Source organism: Cydia splendana, chromosome 24, assembly GCF_910591565.1.
Source record: "Cydia splendana chromosome 24, ilCydSple1.2, whole genome shotgun sequence".
In the NCBI taxonomy this organism is placed as follows: Eukaryota; Metazoa; Arthropoda; class Insecta; order Lepidoptera; family Tortricidae; genus Cydia; species Cydia splendana.
Window position 1 is genome coordinate 849,095 of NC_085983.1, and position 21,679 is coordinate 870,773.

Consider the following 21,679-nt stretch of genomic DNA (forward strand, 5'->3'; position numbering starts at 1 on the left):
TAGTTTATCGTTCTACTCGCTTATCGCTCATCGTCGGCGGTGGGACAAGTGCCTTATGTGGGGTCGGCACAACATGTTTTTCTCTTTCATTCTTCTCTATCTTTCGTCCCCTCAGCACACTCCTTTGTTTTCTCATATCGTCATTCACACCATCCATCCATCGCTTTTTTCTCCCTATACACCTATAACCACTCCGAAGACTTCTCATATTTATGTATGGAATCGAAACTTCCGTTTCCACAATAAAATTTTCCTTGTTTCCTGTGAAGTTTTCCTGGAATTTTATCAACTTTTTGTCCGTTGCCGCCGTATCACCAAAAACTATTTCTGAAGTCGCGTTCGCACTGAATTCAAAGCATATGTGTCAAAATAACAAGTTTGTATATTACAATAAAAACCATATATAATTAATGCGTTTTATTTACTATACACTTTCTACAAAATCAAATGTTCGTTAGGATAAAACATAGACTAGGAATCCTCTAGACGGAGTTTAGAGCAATTATTTCATGCAATCGATGCTGCCAAAAATGCGGGGGTGCGCGGGACGAGGTTAGCGAGATCCCGTGCCGTGATTGGTCCGTTCAAACGACGAACGAGTTCACGGACGTCACACAAAGACACTTTTGACTCGAACATGGAGTAAATTTACCGTATGCGTGGCAGAGGAGGTAGCGCGACTATGCTCAGTCTCGAGGATGTTTTGTCTGTGGGATAAAATAAACCGATTCCTACAATGGCTAGGCGGCGCCGTGCGCGGCGGCGGCGTGCGCGCGCGCGGCGGCCGGCGACGCGAGCCGGCGCGCGCACGCCGCGCACCGAGAGTACTGCTTCTGCCCGAGGTGTACCTGCGCCAAGGAATTATATAAGGATTTCGTCAGGCTTTACATACTTCGCAATTGTATGGTTTTATTGAGTTACCGTTACCCTAAGATAACTCTACAAGTCTGCAGCGATTTTGATAGCACATAATGTCCAAGTGTTCTTCTTTAATGTCCAACTAGACGTGCGCGCCGCCGCGGCGCGCCGCCGCCATAAGGAGTCAGCGCGCCGCCGCCGCCGCCGGTAGTTTAAAATTCGCGCCGAATATTTTTTTATAAGACAGTATTATGCAGCGTTAAAATATGTAATAGGTTATAGTCCGATAAAAAATAGTTGAAAATTATTGCGAGCGCCACTTCCTACGTAACTCACACATTTTTGACGTAAAATACTTCTTACTTAAACATGGCAATAATTTAGTACGGAATTTTTTTGGTTATATAATTTAATTTCTACTACTATTTTATGTCGCACCAACACCATACTAACTATTTCTTATGTGGCAGTAGTTTATGTAAATCATACATAAAAATGTGTTGTATGTATGGGTAAAACACATTTACAAAGTATAATGTCCAGTGTTTTGACCGTTGTCAATTACACGGCACTTTTGCTAAGTCCAGTATGTTGGACATTGCCAAGTATGCGAAGAGTAAAATTATCAAATATTCTAGTAATTTTTATGGTAGATAAATTAAACAGATGGATGTTAGGTGTTACAAAACGTTTTAAAAAGTCATTACTTGTCGTATTACAACGTAATGAACCAAATAGATAAAAATATTTTTACGGATTTTTTTTCCTGTGCGTTCATCAAGACATCAAGAGACAGACCCGATTTAATTTGACAATTTTCTTACGAAAATATTTATATAATTGCATGCATTATTGCAAAAACCATTGCTCAGATGTTGCTGCAACCTACGATACCCCGCTAAGTTTAATAAATGACGTCAATGACTGGTAAAATTTTACCACCTACGAGCTATATAGTTTTTGGAAAAAAAATGAGTTTTACTTAAATTCATATTAACATAAGTTGACTTGACATTATCAGTAAGTGTATTTGTAATTAAAAAAACCGGGCAAGTGCGAGTCGGACTCGCGCACGAAGGGTTCCGTCCATAATGCAAAAAAGGCAAAAAAAAACGGTCACCCATCCAAGTACTGACCCCGCCCGACGTTGCTTAACTTCGGTCAAAAATCACGTTTGTTGTATGGGAGCCCCACTTAAATCTTTATTTTATTCTGCTTTTAGTATTTGTTGTTATAGCGGCAACAGAAATACATCATCTGTGAAAATTTCAACTGTCTAGCTATCACGGTTCGTGAGATACAGCCAGGGCTATAACCGCGAAAATCGAAGTTCGTCAATTGCGGGCATTTTTCTCTGTCACTCTAATCACGTCTTAATGAGAGTAAAAGAGAAAGATCCCCGCAATTTGCGAATTTCGGTTTTCGCGGTAGACCCCCTGGTGACAGACGGACGGACGGACGGACGGACGGACGGACAGCGGAGTCTTAGTAATAGGGTCCCGTTTTACCCTTTGGGTACGGAACCCTAAAAATGCAATTATTCTATATTTATTTAAAAAAACCGGGCAAGTGCGAGTCGGACTCGCGCACGAAGGGTTCCGTACCATAATGCAAAAAAACAAAACGAAAAAAAAAGCAAAATAAAAACGGTCACCCATCCAAGTACTGACCACTCCCGACGTTGCTTAACTTTGGTCAAAAATCACGTTTGTTGTATGGGAGCCCCATTTAAATCTTTATTTTATTCTGTTTTTAGTATTTGTTGTTATAGCGGCAACAGAAATACATCATCTGTGAAAATTTCAACTGTCTAGCTATCACGGTTCGTGAGATACAGCCTGGTGACAGACGGACGGACGGACGGACGGACGGACAGCGAAGTCTTAGTAATAGGGTCCCGTTTTACCCTTTGGGTACGGAACCCTAAAAACATGAATTTGACAAAAAAAACCTTATACACATAAAGTATAGGTATGTATACTCGGCAACGTCCAAAATACTGGACGTCTTACATTATGCGGCGTATCTTTTTATTTACACTGAACCTGGCAACATCCAACATATTTGACATAGGTACCTATGTTTTTTCGAAACTATTATAAATAGATGATTTTTATGATTTTTCTACAATAAACAACCACATAATAAGATTTTATTATTATTTAAGCTTCGTTTGTTCTACAGTCAGGTTGTTATTTTATTTTTTTCTTTTTCTTTAACTGTTTTGGGGCTGACTGCAAATCCCATCTGCTGGGTGAAAGCACATAATAAGATAATAACACTAAAAAATGATACTAACACAGTTTTTTGAGATTTTTTTCCCTTGTCGATTTAAGGGTTAAGCGTGGCTTTCATTATATACGTTTTAATATTGAAAAGTTGAAAAATCCCACGCCGCCGGCGTTACGCCGCCGCCGTGGATTTTTTCGTGGCGCGCCGCCGCCCGATTTTTTTCGACCGGCGCGCACGTCTATGTCCAACTTCTATGAAATTATGACGTATAAAATAACACTTGCACATTCTGCGCTATCAACTACGACAAGGAATTATATAAGCACTAGCTTTTGCCCGCGACTTCGTCTGCGTGGAATTAGTGACAGCAGCTAAAGTAGGTATAGCGCCTGGATAATGCTAATAGCAATCATTCAATTCGCGCATTGCTTACTTCAATTATTAGGCAATGCATTCACTCTTTCAATTCCACCCCCCTTTGCACTCTCTTCAGGGATGATTTCCGACATAAAAACTATCCTATGTCCTTCCCGGGGACTCAAACTATCTCTATACCAAATTTCAACTAAATCGGTTCAGCGGCTTAAGCGTGAAGAGGTAACAGACAGACAGACACACTTTCGCCTTTATAATATTAGTATGGATTTCGTCAGCTGGAAATCCATACATCGCAATTGTACCTATGGTTTTCCAGCTGTAGATAGAGTTACCGTTACACCAAGATAACTCTGCAAGTCCGCAGCGATTTTGATAGCACATTGATGAAATTATGACGTATAAAATAACACTTGCACAGTCTGCGCTATCAACATCGCTGCAGAGTTATCTTGGTATAACTCTATTACCAATTATATCGTTTTTCATATGTCGCAATTATATGTTTTTCCAGTTTTAAATATTTTGCAATTGTATGGTTTCCCATTAGGGTAGGCAGATCAAAGAGCGATGTCGTATGTTTATCGCGGTGTATTCCCATCAGCGGGCTCAGCACGGTTCCATTTTTATCGACTATCACTATGCGCGTCCCTTTCGCACTTACATACTTGTTAGAACGTGACAGGCATGGTGACAAGGGATAAAAACGCGACCGTGCTAAGCCGCCAGGGCTCGGAACCGGTATTTTTAAAAAACCCTGAAATAGACCAATATTTTGAATTATTTTATGCTTTTTACGTAGGACTGAATCATGTATTTAGGTAACGACTTTGTGTTATAAGATTGTCCAATTAAAAATGAAATAATAAACCAAAGAACGAAAAAGAACTTAATAATACCGGTATTTTTGTATGGAGCAAATACCAGTTTCCGACCCCTGATTCCCATTCCTCCCCGCCGCACGTGCAGGGGGAAGGCCCAAATGGGAACGATTAATTCCAATTTGTTCCAGACGGGGACAAATAGGAAAGCACCAATTCCGAGGCCGACGGGGCCAAATGGGAATGAATCATTCACACGTGTGACCGCTTCGGTTTCGTCGCATTTTTTCCCGGCGGGGACAAATGGGAGTGAATCGTACGCATGTATTCCCGCCCTCTGAACGTGGGGCGGGGGCAAATGGTAATTATCGCCGTCATTTACAATAAACTGTGTATATGAATAGGACTTACAGTTTTCTTATGTCGTGCTAGATTGTTGGCGTTGAGGAACGCGCGCGGGCACCGCGAGCAACGGTACGGGCGCTCCCCTGTGTGCGTGCGGATGTGCGCCTACACACACATGCATGACTAGTTCAGTTCACATCATAGACTTAGGGCCAGTTGCACCAACCACATTTGACAGACTGATCAATGTCAGCCGGCGCGCCCCGGCGCTTTACTATGAAACTTTCCATACATAAAAATTTTGCGAACTTTTTAACGATACGAACAGTTTGGTGCAACCGACCCTTAAGAACGTATAGACTTATGCCGTCCAATGTGCGTTTCATATTATATGTTGGGTTAGTATGTTAAGAGCGAAAAACAAATTTCATAGAAATTAAAACAATGACAAATAGGGAATATTACGCGAAACCCTGCGTAGGGGGCGCCATTACCACAAATACTCACAATCTAGTGTCTACCGCAAACGAGAGAGTCGAAATTCTGTTATCTAACCTCTCATCACTCTGGCATATTCGAGCGATAAAGAGGTAGATAGCTGCGTTCCCGGTAGACCCTTTGTAAACAAACCGCCTTGATGTATCAATATCATATTTTATTGTCTGTGAAAACTTGTCAAAAAACAGTTTAAGGCACACAGTATGTATCAGTTACTCTATGGTTTACGATGGGTGCTAGTGCTGCACTCTTGCGGCAGAACATTGCAGTAATACTCCCTATTAAAAATATTTTCTCTATTGTTTGTAATAAATATGTAGATAGAAAAACGACTACAACGTCTTAAGAAAAATATCTTAGGGCGGTTTGACATCTAAACTTTGCAATAAAAGTTTGTATTGTGGATTCACCTGCAGCGAGTGGTTGAGAGCGAAGCTTTTCGGGCATCGCGTGCAGGCGAATGGTTTCTCGCCCGTGTGTGAGCGCTGGTGGTACGACAGGGCGGCTGCGGACTGAATACAAAATATTATCACACATGTGAGTGAATCAATTTGTTACTGTTACTCTTTGCTATGGTTATAGTTATTTACACGGGGAAAAAAATAGTTCACGGTACAGTCGAAAGTTTTAATTTCTGACCCATTATCATACGTCGTTATCGCGTTATATATTTCGGGAATATGGGGAATATATAATGGGGGTTTTCGGGGGCGAAAAATCGATCTAGCTATGTCTTTTCTCTGGGAAAACACGCATTTTTGAGTTTTTATATGTTTACCGAGCCAAGCTCGGTCTCCCAGATATTGTTACATATAATGTAAGGTAAGACTTACATGGTATTTCTTCCCGCAAAGCTCGCACATGGCGGGTTTGTTGCCGGGCGGGCGGCGGGGGCGGGGGTGGCGGGGCGTGGACGCCGGGGCGGCGCGGGGCGTGGACGCGCCGAGGTGCGCGCGCAGGTAATGCGTCTCGCGCGAGTGCGCGGTTGTGAACCACGCGGGACACTGCGCAAATAAAATTATAGGTACATAATTAATAATAGTACATTATTGTCGAGGCTCGGAAGTAGCTACTTGCAGGCTGAGGATTCGTTTTAAACGGACGACCTTGGGAGTCCGTTTAATTGAATCCGAAGCCAGCAAGTAGCCTTCCAGCCGAGTCATATATAGTGCTTTTCTCAAAAATGGTGCAAGAAATATAAATATCATAGAAATATTTTACAAAAGCAACTTTCTTACGTATATATTTTCACAGAAAAAAGTAGAAACAATTGAAAAAATTAGCTTTGCCGCCTTTTTATTTTTTTAATAAAAAAATAGAAGTGTATTTTTCTGCCGAAAGTACGCCAACCTATTTGAGACAGCTAAATAGTCGCGGTACTAATCATCTGTTTGGCTGTTTAATGGGCCTGTGCCTTCATTTGATATGGCCATTTCAACTTTTAAAAAGTTTGGAACTCGACAAATAATGGAATTTGTATGCAACATTGCAGTCCCAAAATCGAGACTGCAATGTTTTTAACTTTTTAATTTTTGACTGACCATAAACTACGCGCTTCGCAACCTATTTTTTAAACGGCAAAGTCGACTTTGCCGTCCATTTTTGAGAAAAGTATTTTTCAGGTCACCTATTCGAAAAAGGGCTTTTTCTTCCCCGCTAGGAGGGATTAAAGTGGCACTTTTCGTCCCTGCTAGGAGGGATCAAAGTTGTACTTTTCTGTTCTAGTACACGATTTTTTCTTTCATGCATACTATTTTATTTGGTAAATAATATATATTTTGGAACATAACTATTTCCTCATAGTTGATGTGAAAAGCAGTATGTGTCACACGGTATCAAAATTATTTCGTCTTGGGCGTTAACACTTGAATCCCTCATTACGCTCAGGATTCTACTTTAGAATCCATCGCTTCATTCAGGATTCAATGTACGCCCTTGACGGAAATATATCATTTTGATCCCTTGTAACACAAACGACTATTTCAAACAGCTTGGATACCATGAATCTAGTATTAAACTGGATCGGGCATGAGTGGTGGGGATAACTGACAGAACGGGATAGTTTTACGTATCTTTCAGTAGGAGTAGCAGAGAAAGCACTATTATTGTTTGTCCTTATCACAGTCTCACATATTTTTTGTTCCCCACCATTTTTTTAGTATGGATTATGGTGGGCAAAAAATAAATTCGACCAATCACAGTGTCGCATTTGCGTATGTTTTGTCCCTCACGGAGGCACGCGTATACCACTTCTATACGATCCTACCTTCTATGTTGGGTACAGTCAGCAGCAGAAGTTGCTAAGCGGGCGAGGTGTTTAAAATTACCTTGGTACGCTCTTAAGACGAAACAGGAGCTGAGTTTTAAATATTTTAGGTAAATATACCCGTCTCGCTAACGGAAGCGGCACCTAAAAGTAGTGCGATAAGGACAAGGCGAAAAATCCTGCGTAAAAATCTCAAAAATCGAGGTTTCGTACTCCTCTGTTTCCTCCTCCAAAACTTAACCAATCGTAACCAAATTTGGAAATCTAAATGATTATGAAATTATCTGTGTCGGACCGTTTTGCTTTTTTGGCTAATTGATATCAGTTTTGAATGCCACGCCTCTCATTGCGGCATAGTCAATTAGGCCATTTTGGCCATTTTTGAAGGGCTCTAGCGCCTTAAAAAACAAAAATATCAAAAAAAGCAAAACGGTCCGACACAGATATTGACAATATTAATCTGTGTTGAAAAAATCATTGCTCTAGCTTCAAAAACCACGGAGGAAAACGAGGAGTACGTTTGTATGGAGAAATGACCACTCCCGTTGGCTCTTAACAATAAAATCGCGTCAAGATCATTTTCAACACCTGGCCAGCTTAGCAATTTCTGCTGCTGACTGTATAACCTTGAAACGCAATTCTCGCAAAATTGTATTGACATGATATATGTCACTATAGAATTAGGCGTTACTTTGCGGAAATCTACACTGAAAAAAATCGACCAGTAATAGGGTCCGCCCGTCTGTCTGTCTGTCACCAGGCTGTAACTCACGAACCGTGATAGCTAGACAGTTAAAATTTTCACAGATGATGTATATCTGTTGCCGCTATAACAACAAATACTAAAAATAGAATATAGTAAATATATAAGTGGGGTATACAACAAACGTGATTTTTTGCCGTTTTTGCGTAACGGTACGGAAACCTTCGTGCGCGAGTGCGATTCGCACTTGGCCGGTTTTTACTTACCATATGGCACGGCACGGGGGCATCTGCGTGTAGTTTACGATGACGCAACAACGCCTGCTCCGACTCGAAACTATCGCCGCACGAGGCACAAAAACTACAACAAAATATTTAATAAAATCCCATGACCAAAGTATTTGAACAAATTAAATTATTTCAGAAAAATACTGCCGCTGTGGCCCGGTGGCCGAGTGGCTTAGGCACCTGCCGTGATAGCAGAGGACGCTGGTTCGATTCCAGCCTGGGGCACTAGAGGCCTTGGTCACTTTTTCTTAGTATATGACATTCATTTCAGTTCCCATGACCAAGTTTAGACTCTGACTACACCACAGAATAACTAATAGTACTACCGTACAGAAAATTCACTCCTTGACAAAAGTCAGGTTTAGGTATAAAATTATACCTATACTCGCCGCCTGCAACAAAATTGAACCTTATAACCGCGCACGAACCGTGAATATTCTTTGCGCGAGCGTCACGTGACACGACTATCGTGCGGTCGAGCGGCAGCCCACTGCCATACGCCGGCCCGAGCGGCCCGCCGGCCAAATGTACCTAAACTGCGTAGTGACACCCCCCTGACTACACTAACTATGACGTAGATTTTTTTTGTCGATGTGGCAATGCTGTTACGCATCATACCCCCGGCCCTGAGGTGAGCTCATTATGGGGCGGTATGTGGGACTCTCATCTCCCAGCTCTTTTCAATTGTGAAAAGAGAGGGAGGAGCCTACCCACTAAACCCACACCGGCGTATTGGGGAGGCGTCCTGGGATCGCGGACATTTTACCAGGACGACCTGACGTAGCACTTGGCATTAGCAGGGGTGCGAAACTCCTGACTTCGGTCAAACTCGGCTCCGCTCGGCTCAGCATTGCTCCGAGCAATTATTAGGGTTGGCACCACTTGACTTCCTTTTGCGTGCACGACCACAGATAAGATAATCACTTGATTTTTGACAACCCTAAATAGCCGAAAGGGATAGTGCCATATACTAGAAAGGGACAGCATGATTCGACCCTGAACCGCTGTCAAACTTCGTTTTTGTAGGAAGTTTCCTTTCTGTACGGTAGTACTATTAATTATTCTGTGGCATTAGCGTGAAAACTTAGCGTGGTCCCACTTTATCGACTTTACGCTGACAAGACATTTGTGTACTTATTTGGAATTTTGTTTTAGTGATTAATTCTGTATTTATTTTATTACTAACATATAGTCCGACAAGAAATTGTAGAAAATTATTGAGGGCGCCTTTTCCTACGTAACTGTCACATTTCTGACGTAAAATGCTTAAACATGGCAACAATTTAGGGGCTATTCATAAATTACGTCATTTCAAATTAGGGGGGGGGGGGGGTCTGGACAACGGATGATGGTAGCATGACGTAGGAGGAAACGGGGTCATTCGAAGCATGATTTTTGGATGATTTTAAGGGGGGGTCATAAATCGTCAAAAATCGATGACGTAATTTATGGACAGCCCCTTAGTATGGATTTTTTTAGTTCCATTTTATTTAATTTCTACTATTTTATGTCGCACTATAGACGTAGGTATAATTGTTACTAAAAAAATATGGGAATAGAGCACCTGAAAAAAAAATTACCTCCGGCTTTAAATGTATGCAGGTATTTACCGTAGATCAGAATGACAGCTGGATCCCGACACCTCCTTGTGTCGAAGATAGGCGTCTGAGTTCTGGAACTGTATGCGGCAGGTGAAGCAGTACAACTCCACGGAGTCCTCGCTGTTGGCCACCTACAACGGAGACAAGTCCTGACAAGTCACATAGAGAACAATATCTGGAAGACCGAGCTTTGCTCGGAAAACATATAAAAACTCAAAAATGCGCGTTTTCCCAGAGATAAGACCTAGCTAGATCGAATAATCGCCCCCGAAAACCCCCATATAGCAAATTTCATCGATGTCGTTAGAGCCGTTTCTGAGATCCCCGAAATATACAGGGTGGAAAGGCACGACGATCCTTTCCGGAAATGGGAGATAGTTTAGCCTAAGCTCTATATTTTCTCCATAGAAACTATGTTAATATGGGCAACCGTTTCTAAATTATGACCTTTTAAACATCCACGCAAAAAACTACTTTGTTCTAACCCTAACAGGTGACAGGGTCAATGAACTTACTTGTAAACAATCAGTATTCGACAGGAAATTATGCTAATTTGTTGCCATCTAACCATTTTTAGGTCTGCTTACAGCACGGTAAGAATCATTGCAGGATTTTCGCTTTCTTAGTGGTTCCACTTGTTCAATACTTGAATGAAATAGTTATGTTATTCCTTAATATTAATAATACTAACCACAACATTGTTTACAACGACAGTTCAAATGGTGACATTGACAACCACTCAAAAGTACGCAATCGTCTTATAAATATCTCTGGTTTCCTTGACTGATAAAAAGGTTTTAATTTCTTAACACGTTTCACAAAATTATTTTCGAATAATTGGAAACAATTTAAAATAATAAAAAATTACATGTAGGTTGTGTTAGTTGCACCAAATGAACTTGCAAAAATGAAATACTAAGAATAAATCAAGAATAAATACTTCTTCAATACCAAACTAACAAACCTTCTTGCGTGGTAGGAAATAGACAAGACGTCTGATGTTTGAAATTAAATTTTCATTGAACTATTACTTATTGAATGTCATATTCTTCAAATAAAAATGTTAGATGCTCGTGGCTATTTAAATTTGTGGGGCTGTGTAAAAGATATGGTGTACCAAACCAAACGGAATGTGAAACTGCGGACGAAATGAGACAAAGGCTAATTGGTGCTTTCTGCGGAGGATAAATGACGAAGAGCATACACTATATCGCATGTGCATCGACATACTCGGGTACGGGCTGCGGCGGCGTTGTAATACACGGAGGTACATTTGAACACCGTATGTGAAAAGAAGATAGTATTAAATATTGGAAAAAAGTAATTATCTAAGAAAGTAATAAAATTGTTTGTAATATTTTTGCATGCATTTGATTTATTTGACATTTATGCGTCATTCATACATCATTGCGATACTGTCAACGATCGGAAAAAAGTGTAAAGTCCCGAGCTTTCCCGACGGAGATCCTTAATCTAGCCGTCATGTGCACATGCTATAGGGTTATCACCACAGTTAAAAAGTAGTATTTTTGCAATTTTTATTTTTTACTCAATTAACGATTCTTACCATTACCAATAGTCTCTGTATCACTTAAACGACCTAATACTTCCGGGAAGGATCGTCGTGCCTTTCCACCCTGTATATATAACTAAATAAACAAGAATTGCTCGTTTAAAGGTATTAGATTAGGGTCTCTTAGAGTCTACTCTTGGGCCCACTCTCTATAATCCTGCACCAAACTATAGTTCGTTTTTTTAGCATTAGAATGAAGGTAAACAATCCTAACGTGTCTTTTTTAAAAAAATATTGAAAAACGCTTTAATAAATTTGTTTATATTACTTATGTAAATAAAATAATGTAAAAATATTGTATATGATTTATAATTCTAATATATTTGCTGTGACTTATTTTTCAATGGTGATTTTTAGGGTTCCGTACCCAAAAGGTAAAACGGGACCCTATTACCAAGACTTCGCTGTCCGTCCGTCAGTCCGTCCGTCCGTCTGTCTGTCACCAGGCTGTATCTCACGAACCGTGATAGCTAGACAGTTGAAATTTTCACAGATGATGTATTTCTGTTGCCGCTATAACAACAAATACTAAAAACAGAATAAAATAAAGATTTAAATGGGGCTCCCATACAACAAACGTGATTTTTGACCAAAGTTAAGCAACGTCGGGAGTGGTCAGTACTTGGATGGGTGACCGTTTTTTTTTTGCTTTTTTTTTTGTTTTTTTTTTTTATATGGTACGGAACCCGTCGTGCGCGAGTCCGACTCGCACTTGCCCGAATTTTTTAGCATTAGAATGAAGGTAAACAATCTTAACGTGTCTTTTTTAAAAAAATATTGAAAAACGCTTTAATAAATTTGTTTATATTACTTATGTAAATAAAATAATGTAAAAAGATCAGCACCTTAAAGATCTCATTCTCGGCGCTCCTGGTGGCAGGAACGACGATTTGCTCGCGAGTATTACCCGCCTTGTCAATCTCATGCTTGCCGGAAAGGTTTGTGCAGAAGTAGTCCCAACTCTGTACGGGGCCAGTCTCTGCGCTTTGCGTAAAAAGGATGGCGGCATTCGCCCCATTGCCATTGGCTCAACTTTCCGGAGGCTTGCTTCCAAGGTCGCCTGCAAAAGTATCGCCGAAGGCCTGGAGCCCATGTTCCAGCCAACTCAATTGGGTTTCGGCTCCAAGGGAGGATGTGAGGCTGCAGTTCATGCCTGTCGAACTTTTTTACATCGTTGCGAGGATCAAGTACTTCTAAAATTAGACATCAGAAACGCTTTTAATTCGGTGGACCGTGGCGCCATGTTGACGGAGGTGCAGAGGAATATCCCTGGTCTATACCCGTACCTCTGGCAGTGCTATAGGTACCCCTCAAATTTGATGTATGGACCTCACAATATTCTCTCTGCAGTTGGGTGTCAGCAGGGAGATCCGATGGGGCCGGCCATCTTCAGCCTCGCAATTCATCCAATAATTACAGCTCTTAATTCAAAATTTAACTGTTGGTATCTGGATGACGGCACTTTAGGCGGTGAGGCAAGCTCGGTCCTTGATGATCTACGGTCTTTAACCGTGAAGCTTGGTGAGGTTGGCCTGGAGCTGAATACGAGCAAATGTGAGCTTTACATAAGCTCCGACAATCCGAACAGATCTCAGATCTTGGGAGAGTTCGAGGTTGAATGTCCAGGAATAAAGTCGGTGTCCAAGAGCTCCCTTCATCTTCTTGGAGCCCCAGTTTTCGGCGAGGCGATCCCGGATTTCATTGATAGCCAATTACATCGTTTCTCTGAGCATTCTGACCGCCTACTGAAAATTAACGCTCACATGGCCTTTTTTATTATCCGGTTTTGCCTTTTCGTCCCGAAACTTACTTATGCAATGAGGTGCAGTCCATTCTTTAGGCATTCTCATTTGTGTCAAGTGATCGACAGTACTATACATGTCGAAATACAAAAGATATTTAATATTAGGCTCGATGATAGGCAGTTTCTACAAGCAACTTTACCGATCCGCTTCGGCGGTCTGGGTATAAGACGCATTTCTAGTGTTGCTTTGCCTGCGTTTCTGTCATCCGTCCATGGTACGCTATCCCTCGTAGGAAAGATACTCACTCCGTCAATACCTGACTTCGAGGTGGCGTACCTGTCGGATGCAGTGAATGCTTGGCGTTTGGCGTGCCCGACCGTGGACCTGCCTTCCAAAGGACACATTCAGAGGACGTGGGATGAACCTCTCTGTCGCAAGGTTCAGGCTTCACTCCTTGATTCTGCTGCTTCAAGCGAGGAGAAAGCCCGTCTCCTAGCTTCTTCCAGAACGGAGTCAGGTTATTGGCTTCATGCGTATCCCTCCAGTAACTGCGCTACCCTTTTGGACAATAACTCCCTACGATTGGCGGTCGGTCTCCGCATAGGGGCTGATTTAGTTGTCCCTCATCGCTGTCCTTGCGGAGTGGAGGTTGATAGTCGCGGTTACCACGGCCTTTCCTGCCGGAAGAGCGCAGGTCGCTTTTCCCGCCATGCCAGCCTTAATGATGTTATCCGCCGGGCTCTTGTCAGTGTGGGCGTGCCATCTGTGTTGGAGCCTCCCGGTCTTGTGCGCGACGACGGAAAGAGGCCCGACGGAATGACCCTTATTCCCTGGCGGATGGGACGGCCGCTTATCTGGGATGCAACTTGCGTGGATACTCTGGCGCCGTCCCATTTAGCCGCTACTTCGTTAAGGCCTGGCGGAGCGGCGGCAGCAGCTGAAGCTCTAAAACGCCGCAAATATGCTGGACTGTCGGGCAATCACTTGTTTTCGGCATTTGCGGTTGAAACTTTGGGACCTTGGTGTCAGGATGCGCTCAGTTTGTACAAAGATTTGAAGAAGATGCTCCTTGACTCCACCAGGGATCCTAGGGCTGGCTCATTCCTTGGCCAAAGAATTGGAGTTGCGATTCAGCGGGGGAATGTAGCCAGCATTATGGGCACCCTTCCGCAGGGATCGGATCTGGGGGACTATTTGTGTTAGTTGTAATTTAGTTTTTATTTAATTGTAAGTTATTTTATAAGGTTAAATTTAGATGTGTTGAAATGCATTTGTATTTGTAGGTATTTTGTGATTTGACAATTTAATTGATTAATAATATTTTATATTTAAGAATGATGTATGAGTAATAAACATATATTTCCCATTAAAAAGATTGTATATGATTTATAATTCTAATATATTTGCTGTGACTTTTCAATGGTGATTTTTAATAAAAAGACGTCATGTGAAGATCGTTTACCTTCTTTCTAATGCTAAAAAAAACGAACTATAACTGTTTCTGTTTAGTCCAATGGTTGACAAAATAGTAGAGGGTACTCTTTTTAAGATTCCGTACCCAAAGGGTAAAAACAGGACCCTATTACTATGACTCCGCTGTCCGTCTGTCTGTCACCAGGCTGTATCTCATGAACCGTGATAGCTAGGCAGTTGAAATTTTCACAGATGATGTATTTCTGTTGCCGCTATAACAACAAATACTAAAAATAGAATATAGTAAATATATAAGTGAGGCTCCCATAGAACAAACGTGATTTGCAGGTTTTTGCGTAATGGTACGGAACCCTTCCTGCGCGAGTCCTACTCGCACTTGGCCGGTTTTTATTTCTTGTTAAATTGTGCAAAAAAGTTTACATAAATAAATATTTATAGTTGCAATAAAAGTTTATCAGAATGGCGAAAATAGAACGAAATAGATGCTATCAAACTGCACAACGGGACTTAATCGCGTATTTTAAGTTTTAAGATTTACCTCCGACGTTTCGAGGACGGCGTTGTCCCCGTGGTCTCGGAGAAGACTGGCTCAAGTTGACATCAACATCTTCTAGCCGCGCGAGTTTTTCGAACTACCCGCACTTGGTCTTGTTTATCAGTTTGAACGTTTTGCGCACTAGGGATGTCACTCTGTCGACACACAACACTAACGATATTCGATTTATCGACTGTCGATATTCGTTTCCGCTTACATTTACTAATGACTGGATTCCATGTGGATGAGATCTTAAAACCCTCGTCCCGATTAAAATTGCAATGTTTTTTGATTTCAATGGCTTCCCGCACTTTTCTACTGTAGAAATGGCGATCCGTGGAGAGGATTTTAGGGTTATGCAGCTCAATCCAGTGGTTTGGTCCTGACTCCAGCAAATGCTCAGCCACCGCAGACTTGTTGACCTGACGATTTTTGACATTCGGACAACGCCGTCCTCGAAACGTCGGAGGTAAATCTTAAAACTTAAAATACGCGATTAAGTCCCGTTGTGCAGTTTGATAATGTTTAATAATCGTGAAAGTTTAAATCAGTGAAATAGATGCTCCTGAAACGTAGGGAACTCACCGTGGGGTGCCGGCGGCGCGCGTGCTGGCGCAGCCCCAGCGCTCCCACGCACGGCGCCCCGCACTGCGCGCACCACACGCACGCGGCCGGGTGCTGCAGACGTATGTGTGATAGGTGGGTCGAAGCCTTCCTGCGATATAGTAAAAAAGCGTTTCATTTTGCACAACGGTACTCCGTCTGGGATCCGCTTTGCAACGAATCCCAGGAATTGGCGTGGGCACTAGTTTTCACGAAAGCGACTGCCATCTGACCTTTCACCCCAGAAGGTAAACTAGGCCTTATTGGGATTAGTCCGGTCCTCACGATGTTTTCCTTCACCGAAAAGCGACTGGTAAATATCAAATGATATTTGGTACATAAGTTTCGAAAAACTCATTGGTACGAGCCGGGGTTTGTACTCGCAACCTCCGGATTGCAAGTCTAACGCTCTTACCGCTAGGCCATGTCATCATTAATGTCAAATTTCTATTAAAATATCACATCTAACAGAGTGCACTCAACTGATAACCGATAACGATCTTTCGCGTGTGCAGCCTAACAATCGGTATTGGAAATGGTCCCCTCACTATAGCGCGGCTAGGACTGACAGATGAGCATCGCCGCAATGGCGGCGTCGTAGTAAAGCTTCCCAAGTTATTTATGTCTGTTTTATTGTATTAAATCCTTTATTTGACGATGATTGGTGTTTTAGTTTAATACTACATTGTTATAACTCACCCAAATTGTTCGCCGCAGTATTGGCACGGGAACGTCTTGCCAGCGTGCCAGTGGAAATGCTCCTCCGCCCGCTCCCTGCCACAAACATACCTATTGCATGTACTCCACAGTCAGCGTCATATAGGTAGCATCCAAAGTATTCAAATAGTTTGGTACACCATATTATAATATACAGGGTGACATTTGAGTCGTGACCAGTAATATATTTTTCTAACTCCATGAACAACGAGCAATTGAATGCCCCTACTTAGAGATGGGTAACTACCCGGGTAAATACCCGAGAGCGGGTATTTACCCGGTAAATACCCGATATTTACCTACCCGCGGGTAAATACGCGGGTATTTTCGTTTTTCTTCTAAATTTGATGTGTTTAATGGTATGTGAGTATAAATAAGATTAATTTAAGTATTTTTTTATAATGTTACATAAAATGTATGTTCAAACTAAGTACGAAAAGGTTGCTATGAGGTGAAGTTCGATTTTAACATATCAGTACAATTATGAAAATCGTGTAAAATCATTCCCTGGGTTCCGGAAATGTTTTAAAACGCTTTTAATATACATTAGAAAGATGAAAATAAAGACTACTTATGAATGATAATAAAAAAAAATTGTGCAGTATCACAACTTGGGAAGATCATAAGTCAAATACAGTTAGTTTTAGGACAAAAATGTATATAACCTTTTTTGTAGAAAATTATGTCTACTTTAGTTTGTACATACAACACTTTTCGATATTAATGACAGATTCCAAGTTATATGAAAAAGTTCACTTTTACCCCCCTCCCCGCAATCACACCCCCGCCGACCGAAGTTGGAATGTGTATTATCAACGTATAAGTACGATAATTTACTCGAATCTAAAAAAAATACTCTTATGAGGGCCTTTTTTTAATATTTATCAAAATTGTACTAAAAATTCCTTAGTTACAACTGCAAGTTTCACTAAACCATTTCATTTTAAATGACACACAATAATTACAACCATTAACTCGGTTTATATCTCCACTTTAACACAAATCGACATGTGCAACAAGAAATGAATCTACCCGTCCATTTGGGTAGATACGGGTAAATACCGGGTAGATGGGTATTTACCGGGTATTTACCTGGGTGGGTAAATTGGGTAAATACCCGCGACCCATCTCTACCCCTACTCTTACTAAAATCAGACAAGATTTTTTTTTTTGTTTATTTTTTGTCATTTATTTTACTTTTATAAGTGGATTTAGGATATTACAACGACTTATTAAAATATTTAAATTAGTAAATTGAATCGCCTCTTTGAATCGGAACTGTCATTGACATCAATTTTGTCGTTTGTCCCAGTTAGAAATAAAATTTACTTAATTTTTCATTTGAAATATCTTACAAAACTGTTTGAATACCACATTGACACTTGTAAAAGTAAGATAAATGAAAAAAAAAATCTTGTCTGATTTTAGTAAGAGTAGGGGCATTAAATTGCTCGTTGATTATGGAGTTAGAAAAACATATTACTGATCACGACTCAAATGTCACCTTGTATACCTAATATTTGTATATATGTATGTAATTTGTATGGCATCTCAAAAACATCTGACATTATGTCTAGATTGTATGTATATGAATAGTATTGTTGGAATGTCACCTTTGACGTCACGTTTGTTTACATGATAAGACACGTAAGGATGAATACACTTTAGGAAACCATACAGTTGCGAAACATGTAAACTCATGTATCCTTGCCTGGATCTAGCAACGACTTCGCAGCGCGTGCAGCAATACTTGAAGCGGTGCGTGTCGGTGTGGCGGCGCCGACGGGCCTCGGACTTGTGCCGTGAGTGGCAGATGTCACACGAGAATGGACCGTAACTCTATGGAAATAAAAACGATCTTATTTACTTTTAACAATACAAAAACTGGTCAAAAATTGTCAACTCTTTTTTTTAAACCTTACAAAATGGAACTTTATTGACTATTGAACAATATGTATTTCAGATTTCAGTTTCGCCCGAGACAGTGAGTTGTTCTACATTTCCCTTATTTCTAAGCGTTGTGGTGTCGTTTGCTGGTTCTAAAAAATAAAATTCATCTTCTTTTTACACGACTGCCCAAAAAAGGCGTGTATTGTTTTTAAAATTATGGCTTTAGTCCAGTGGGACTATTTCGCCAGTATCAAGGTATTAGGAGCAAGGTAATACGACTAAAGTTGTACGGTTAGTACAAGACAGTGCACGGTGATTTTATTAACTCTTGTAAAGCGACAGCTGGCCTTTACAAGAAGCACGTGGACTACCGGCCGTTGACTCCAAAATGGTGGTTAAACGCGCTTCAAGATTAATTCTCCATTCACTGCACACCACCACATTAGTTTACTGTATAATAAGCTATCGATATTACACATTATAAACAATATTAATGAGCAAAAAACAAAGGAATTAATCACGACGCGTGACTATCAAGATGGCGCTCGAACCGGAAGTCTAATATAAAATTAATTAAGGAGTTACTCTTACGGTAGATGTCGCTAGGCACATATGAAAGATGTGATGGAAATATTCGCTGTCAACGGGTAAGTCTGAGTAGCTCAGCTGGGAGAGCGGCGGGTTCTTATCCCGGAGTCGCAAGTTCGAGTCTCGCCTGGGATGTGACAGTGTGTTTTCCACTTTTTCTTTATTTCTAAGCATTCTAACTTTAACGTTTTAGGAAATACGGCGTGGCTCACTCCGCGATTTCGTCGCTTTGTAACGGGTAGCTACAAGTACATCCGTCCCACACCAATTTTGGTGGTTAGCCATAAGCCGCGCGTGGCGCTGTCGCCACCTAGCGGTCATATCTGTCCTAATCGTAACAGACGCGTTTTGTTAGAGAGTGAGTTTTCTGTACCTAGTACTATTATTTATTCTGTGAGTATCTATGTAACGTAACTGTGTTATTCCAAAAAATCGGGCAAGTGCGAGTCGGACACGCGCACGAAGGGTTCCGTACCATATTAAAAAAAAAAAACAAAAAAAAGCAAAAAAAAACGGTCACCCATCCAAGTACTGACCACTCCCGACGTTGCTTAACTTTGGTCAAAAATCACGTTTGTTGTATGGGAGCCCCATTTAAATCTTTATTTTATTCTGTTTTTAGTATTTGTTGTTATAGCGGCAACAGAAATACATCATCTGTGAAAATTTCAACTGTCTAGCTATCACGGTTCGTGAGATACAGCCTGGTGACAGACGGACGGACGGACGGATGGACGGACGGACGGACGGACGGACAGCGAAGTCTTAGTAATAGGGTCCCGTTTTACCCTTTGGGTACGGAACCCTAAAAACTTACCGGTTGATGCACTTTTAAATGGTTTTCATATGTCGTCATTGTCTTGAAGCCTTTCGCACAATCAACACATTTGTACGGCGCGCTTACATACAGTGCTCCTTCTCTCTTCTTCTGCAATTCTTCCAACTGCTCTTCTTTGCTTAGCTCAAAGATCCTAAAGTTAAAATCAGATCCAAATTTTATAAATTCTTTTGACAATTCTGGTTTAATGTTATCATCAATTGGTAGTTCTGCTTTAGTTACTATTGGTACTGAAGTAGATTTTTCGTTTGATGTTGATTCATCTTCAATTTTAAATGATTTATCATTTTTATTATTAGACGCTTTTGGAATATTTTTGCCATTGTTTGGTTTAGCTCCTTTATTAATAAGTTTCAGTTTAAAAAGATTTTTTACGGGGTTGATTGTTTTCTTATTCTTAGTTTTATTAGAATGTCGTTCTTTGAAGGTAAGTTTTTCGTCTTTATTATTCACGTTAGGTATTATCTCTCTAAGTAAAGAATCTTCATCAGTTTTTTTAGAAATGACATGTTTTTTCACAAATTCAGAATCACCAGTTTCAAGCAGAAATTTCTCATCGAAATAGTCGTGGTCTAGGATAAAGTTATTGAAAGTATCAACTAGATTAGAATCATTATCATTTAAATCATTAGCATTCATTGAAACATCATTAAATGTTAAATCTGATGGTAGATCATTAATATTTGCTTTAAGCACTTCTTCCGCATCACGAAACGTGCTGCTAGTATCTTCATTTTTTACGGCAATAAGATTATTTACATTATCATTCGACTTTTTAATACAAACTTTATCTTTCCCTTTAAAAGCTTTGCTGATAATGTCTCCAATATCATTATTTATATTCTTATTGCTGTTATCATTTAAATCATTATCGATTTTTCCTCTGAACAATTCTTCAACATTAAAGGTTTTTGCTCTATCTATAAACGGGCTTCCATCATTTATGTCCAACTCATTATCACTTAAATCTAGATCTACGTCATCATTCAACGTTTTAGTTATTTCTTCAAAATCTAGAACATCTGTGAGTCCGTCTGTGTCTTTAACAATAGTTTTGCCTTGATCTTGTCGGTAAATTTTCTTTATGCCGCTATCATCTTCATGTACCATATGGATGATTTCTGAGTTTATGTCAATTGTGAAATTAAGGAGCTTGTTCGATGCTCTATCCACTTTGTCAACTAAATTCGTAGTGAGCTGAAAATGTAAGCATATTAGATCTAGCTAGCCAATTTATTTTGTGCCTACATATAAAAATTCAATGGTCCTAAAGAGTGGTAGGCGGGGGAGACCGCACAATATTTCTAATTTTCGGAACAATTATTTCCAAAAGTATTCACTGAATCAAATAAATTAAATACCTATCAAATAATGTGCCACACGTTGACATATATTTTTAAATTTAGTTACCAGTATAGAGTGGCGCCCCGAAAAATATATTCTTGTGAATTTTAACTTCTAAACCAGTGGTGGGTAAAGTACGGCCAGCGAAAGATCCTTTGAAAAAATGTGTTATATGACCAGCAATATAATAAAAATGCATTTTTGCTGTAAATCTGGCCCTCCTCTGAAATTTCTTCAAGTTTTCGCCCCTCATGAAGAAAGTTTGCCCACCACTGTTCTAAACTAAGTAGTAGCTCACAAAATACATCTAGGTCGGACAGTAGGACATGACTAAACTATAAAGGTTCCGCTTTTTACAAGCTTTTATTTAGTTTCACCTGTCCCGTTGTCTGTCTGTCGGTCTGTAATCAAATCTTGCAAGTTAAA

At 40.5% G+C, this 21,679-nt stretch overlaps 2 protein-coding genes across 2 annotated transcripts; both read right to left on the bottom strand.

Annotated features, from left to right (window-relative positions):
• Positions 1-740: 740 nt before the first annotated feature.
• LOC134802146 (transcription factor che-1-like) lies at positions 741-8,453 on the bottom strand. Its single transcript, XM_063774740.1, has 5 exons — positions 8,365-8,453; positions 5,963-6,133; positions 5,540-5,641; positions 4,698-4,796; positions 741-848 (listed from the first exon to the last, which is right to left on the bottom strand). Exons 1-5 carry the CDS (start codon positions 8,365-8,367, stop codon positions 741-743), a joined length of 483 nt encoding a protein of 160 aa, XP_063630810.1. The 5' UTR covers positions 8,368-8,453.
• Positions 8,454-9,991: 1,538 nt separating this feature from the next.
• Positions 9,992-21,106, bottom strand: LOC134802147 (zinc finger and BTB domain-containing protein 41-like). The gene is made up of 5 exons (XM_063774741.1): positions 19,889-21,106; positions 18,272-18,432; positions 16,576-16,650; positions 15,859-15,988; positions 9,992-10,117 (listed from the first exon to the last, which is right to left on the bottom strand). The coding sequence occupies exons 1-5, from the start codon at positions 21,017-21,019 to the stop codon at positions 9,992-9,994; spliced, it is 1,623 nt and encodes a 540-aa protein (XP_063630811.1). The 5' UTR covers positions 21,020-21,106.
• Positions 21,107-21,679: the final 573 nt, after the last annotated feature.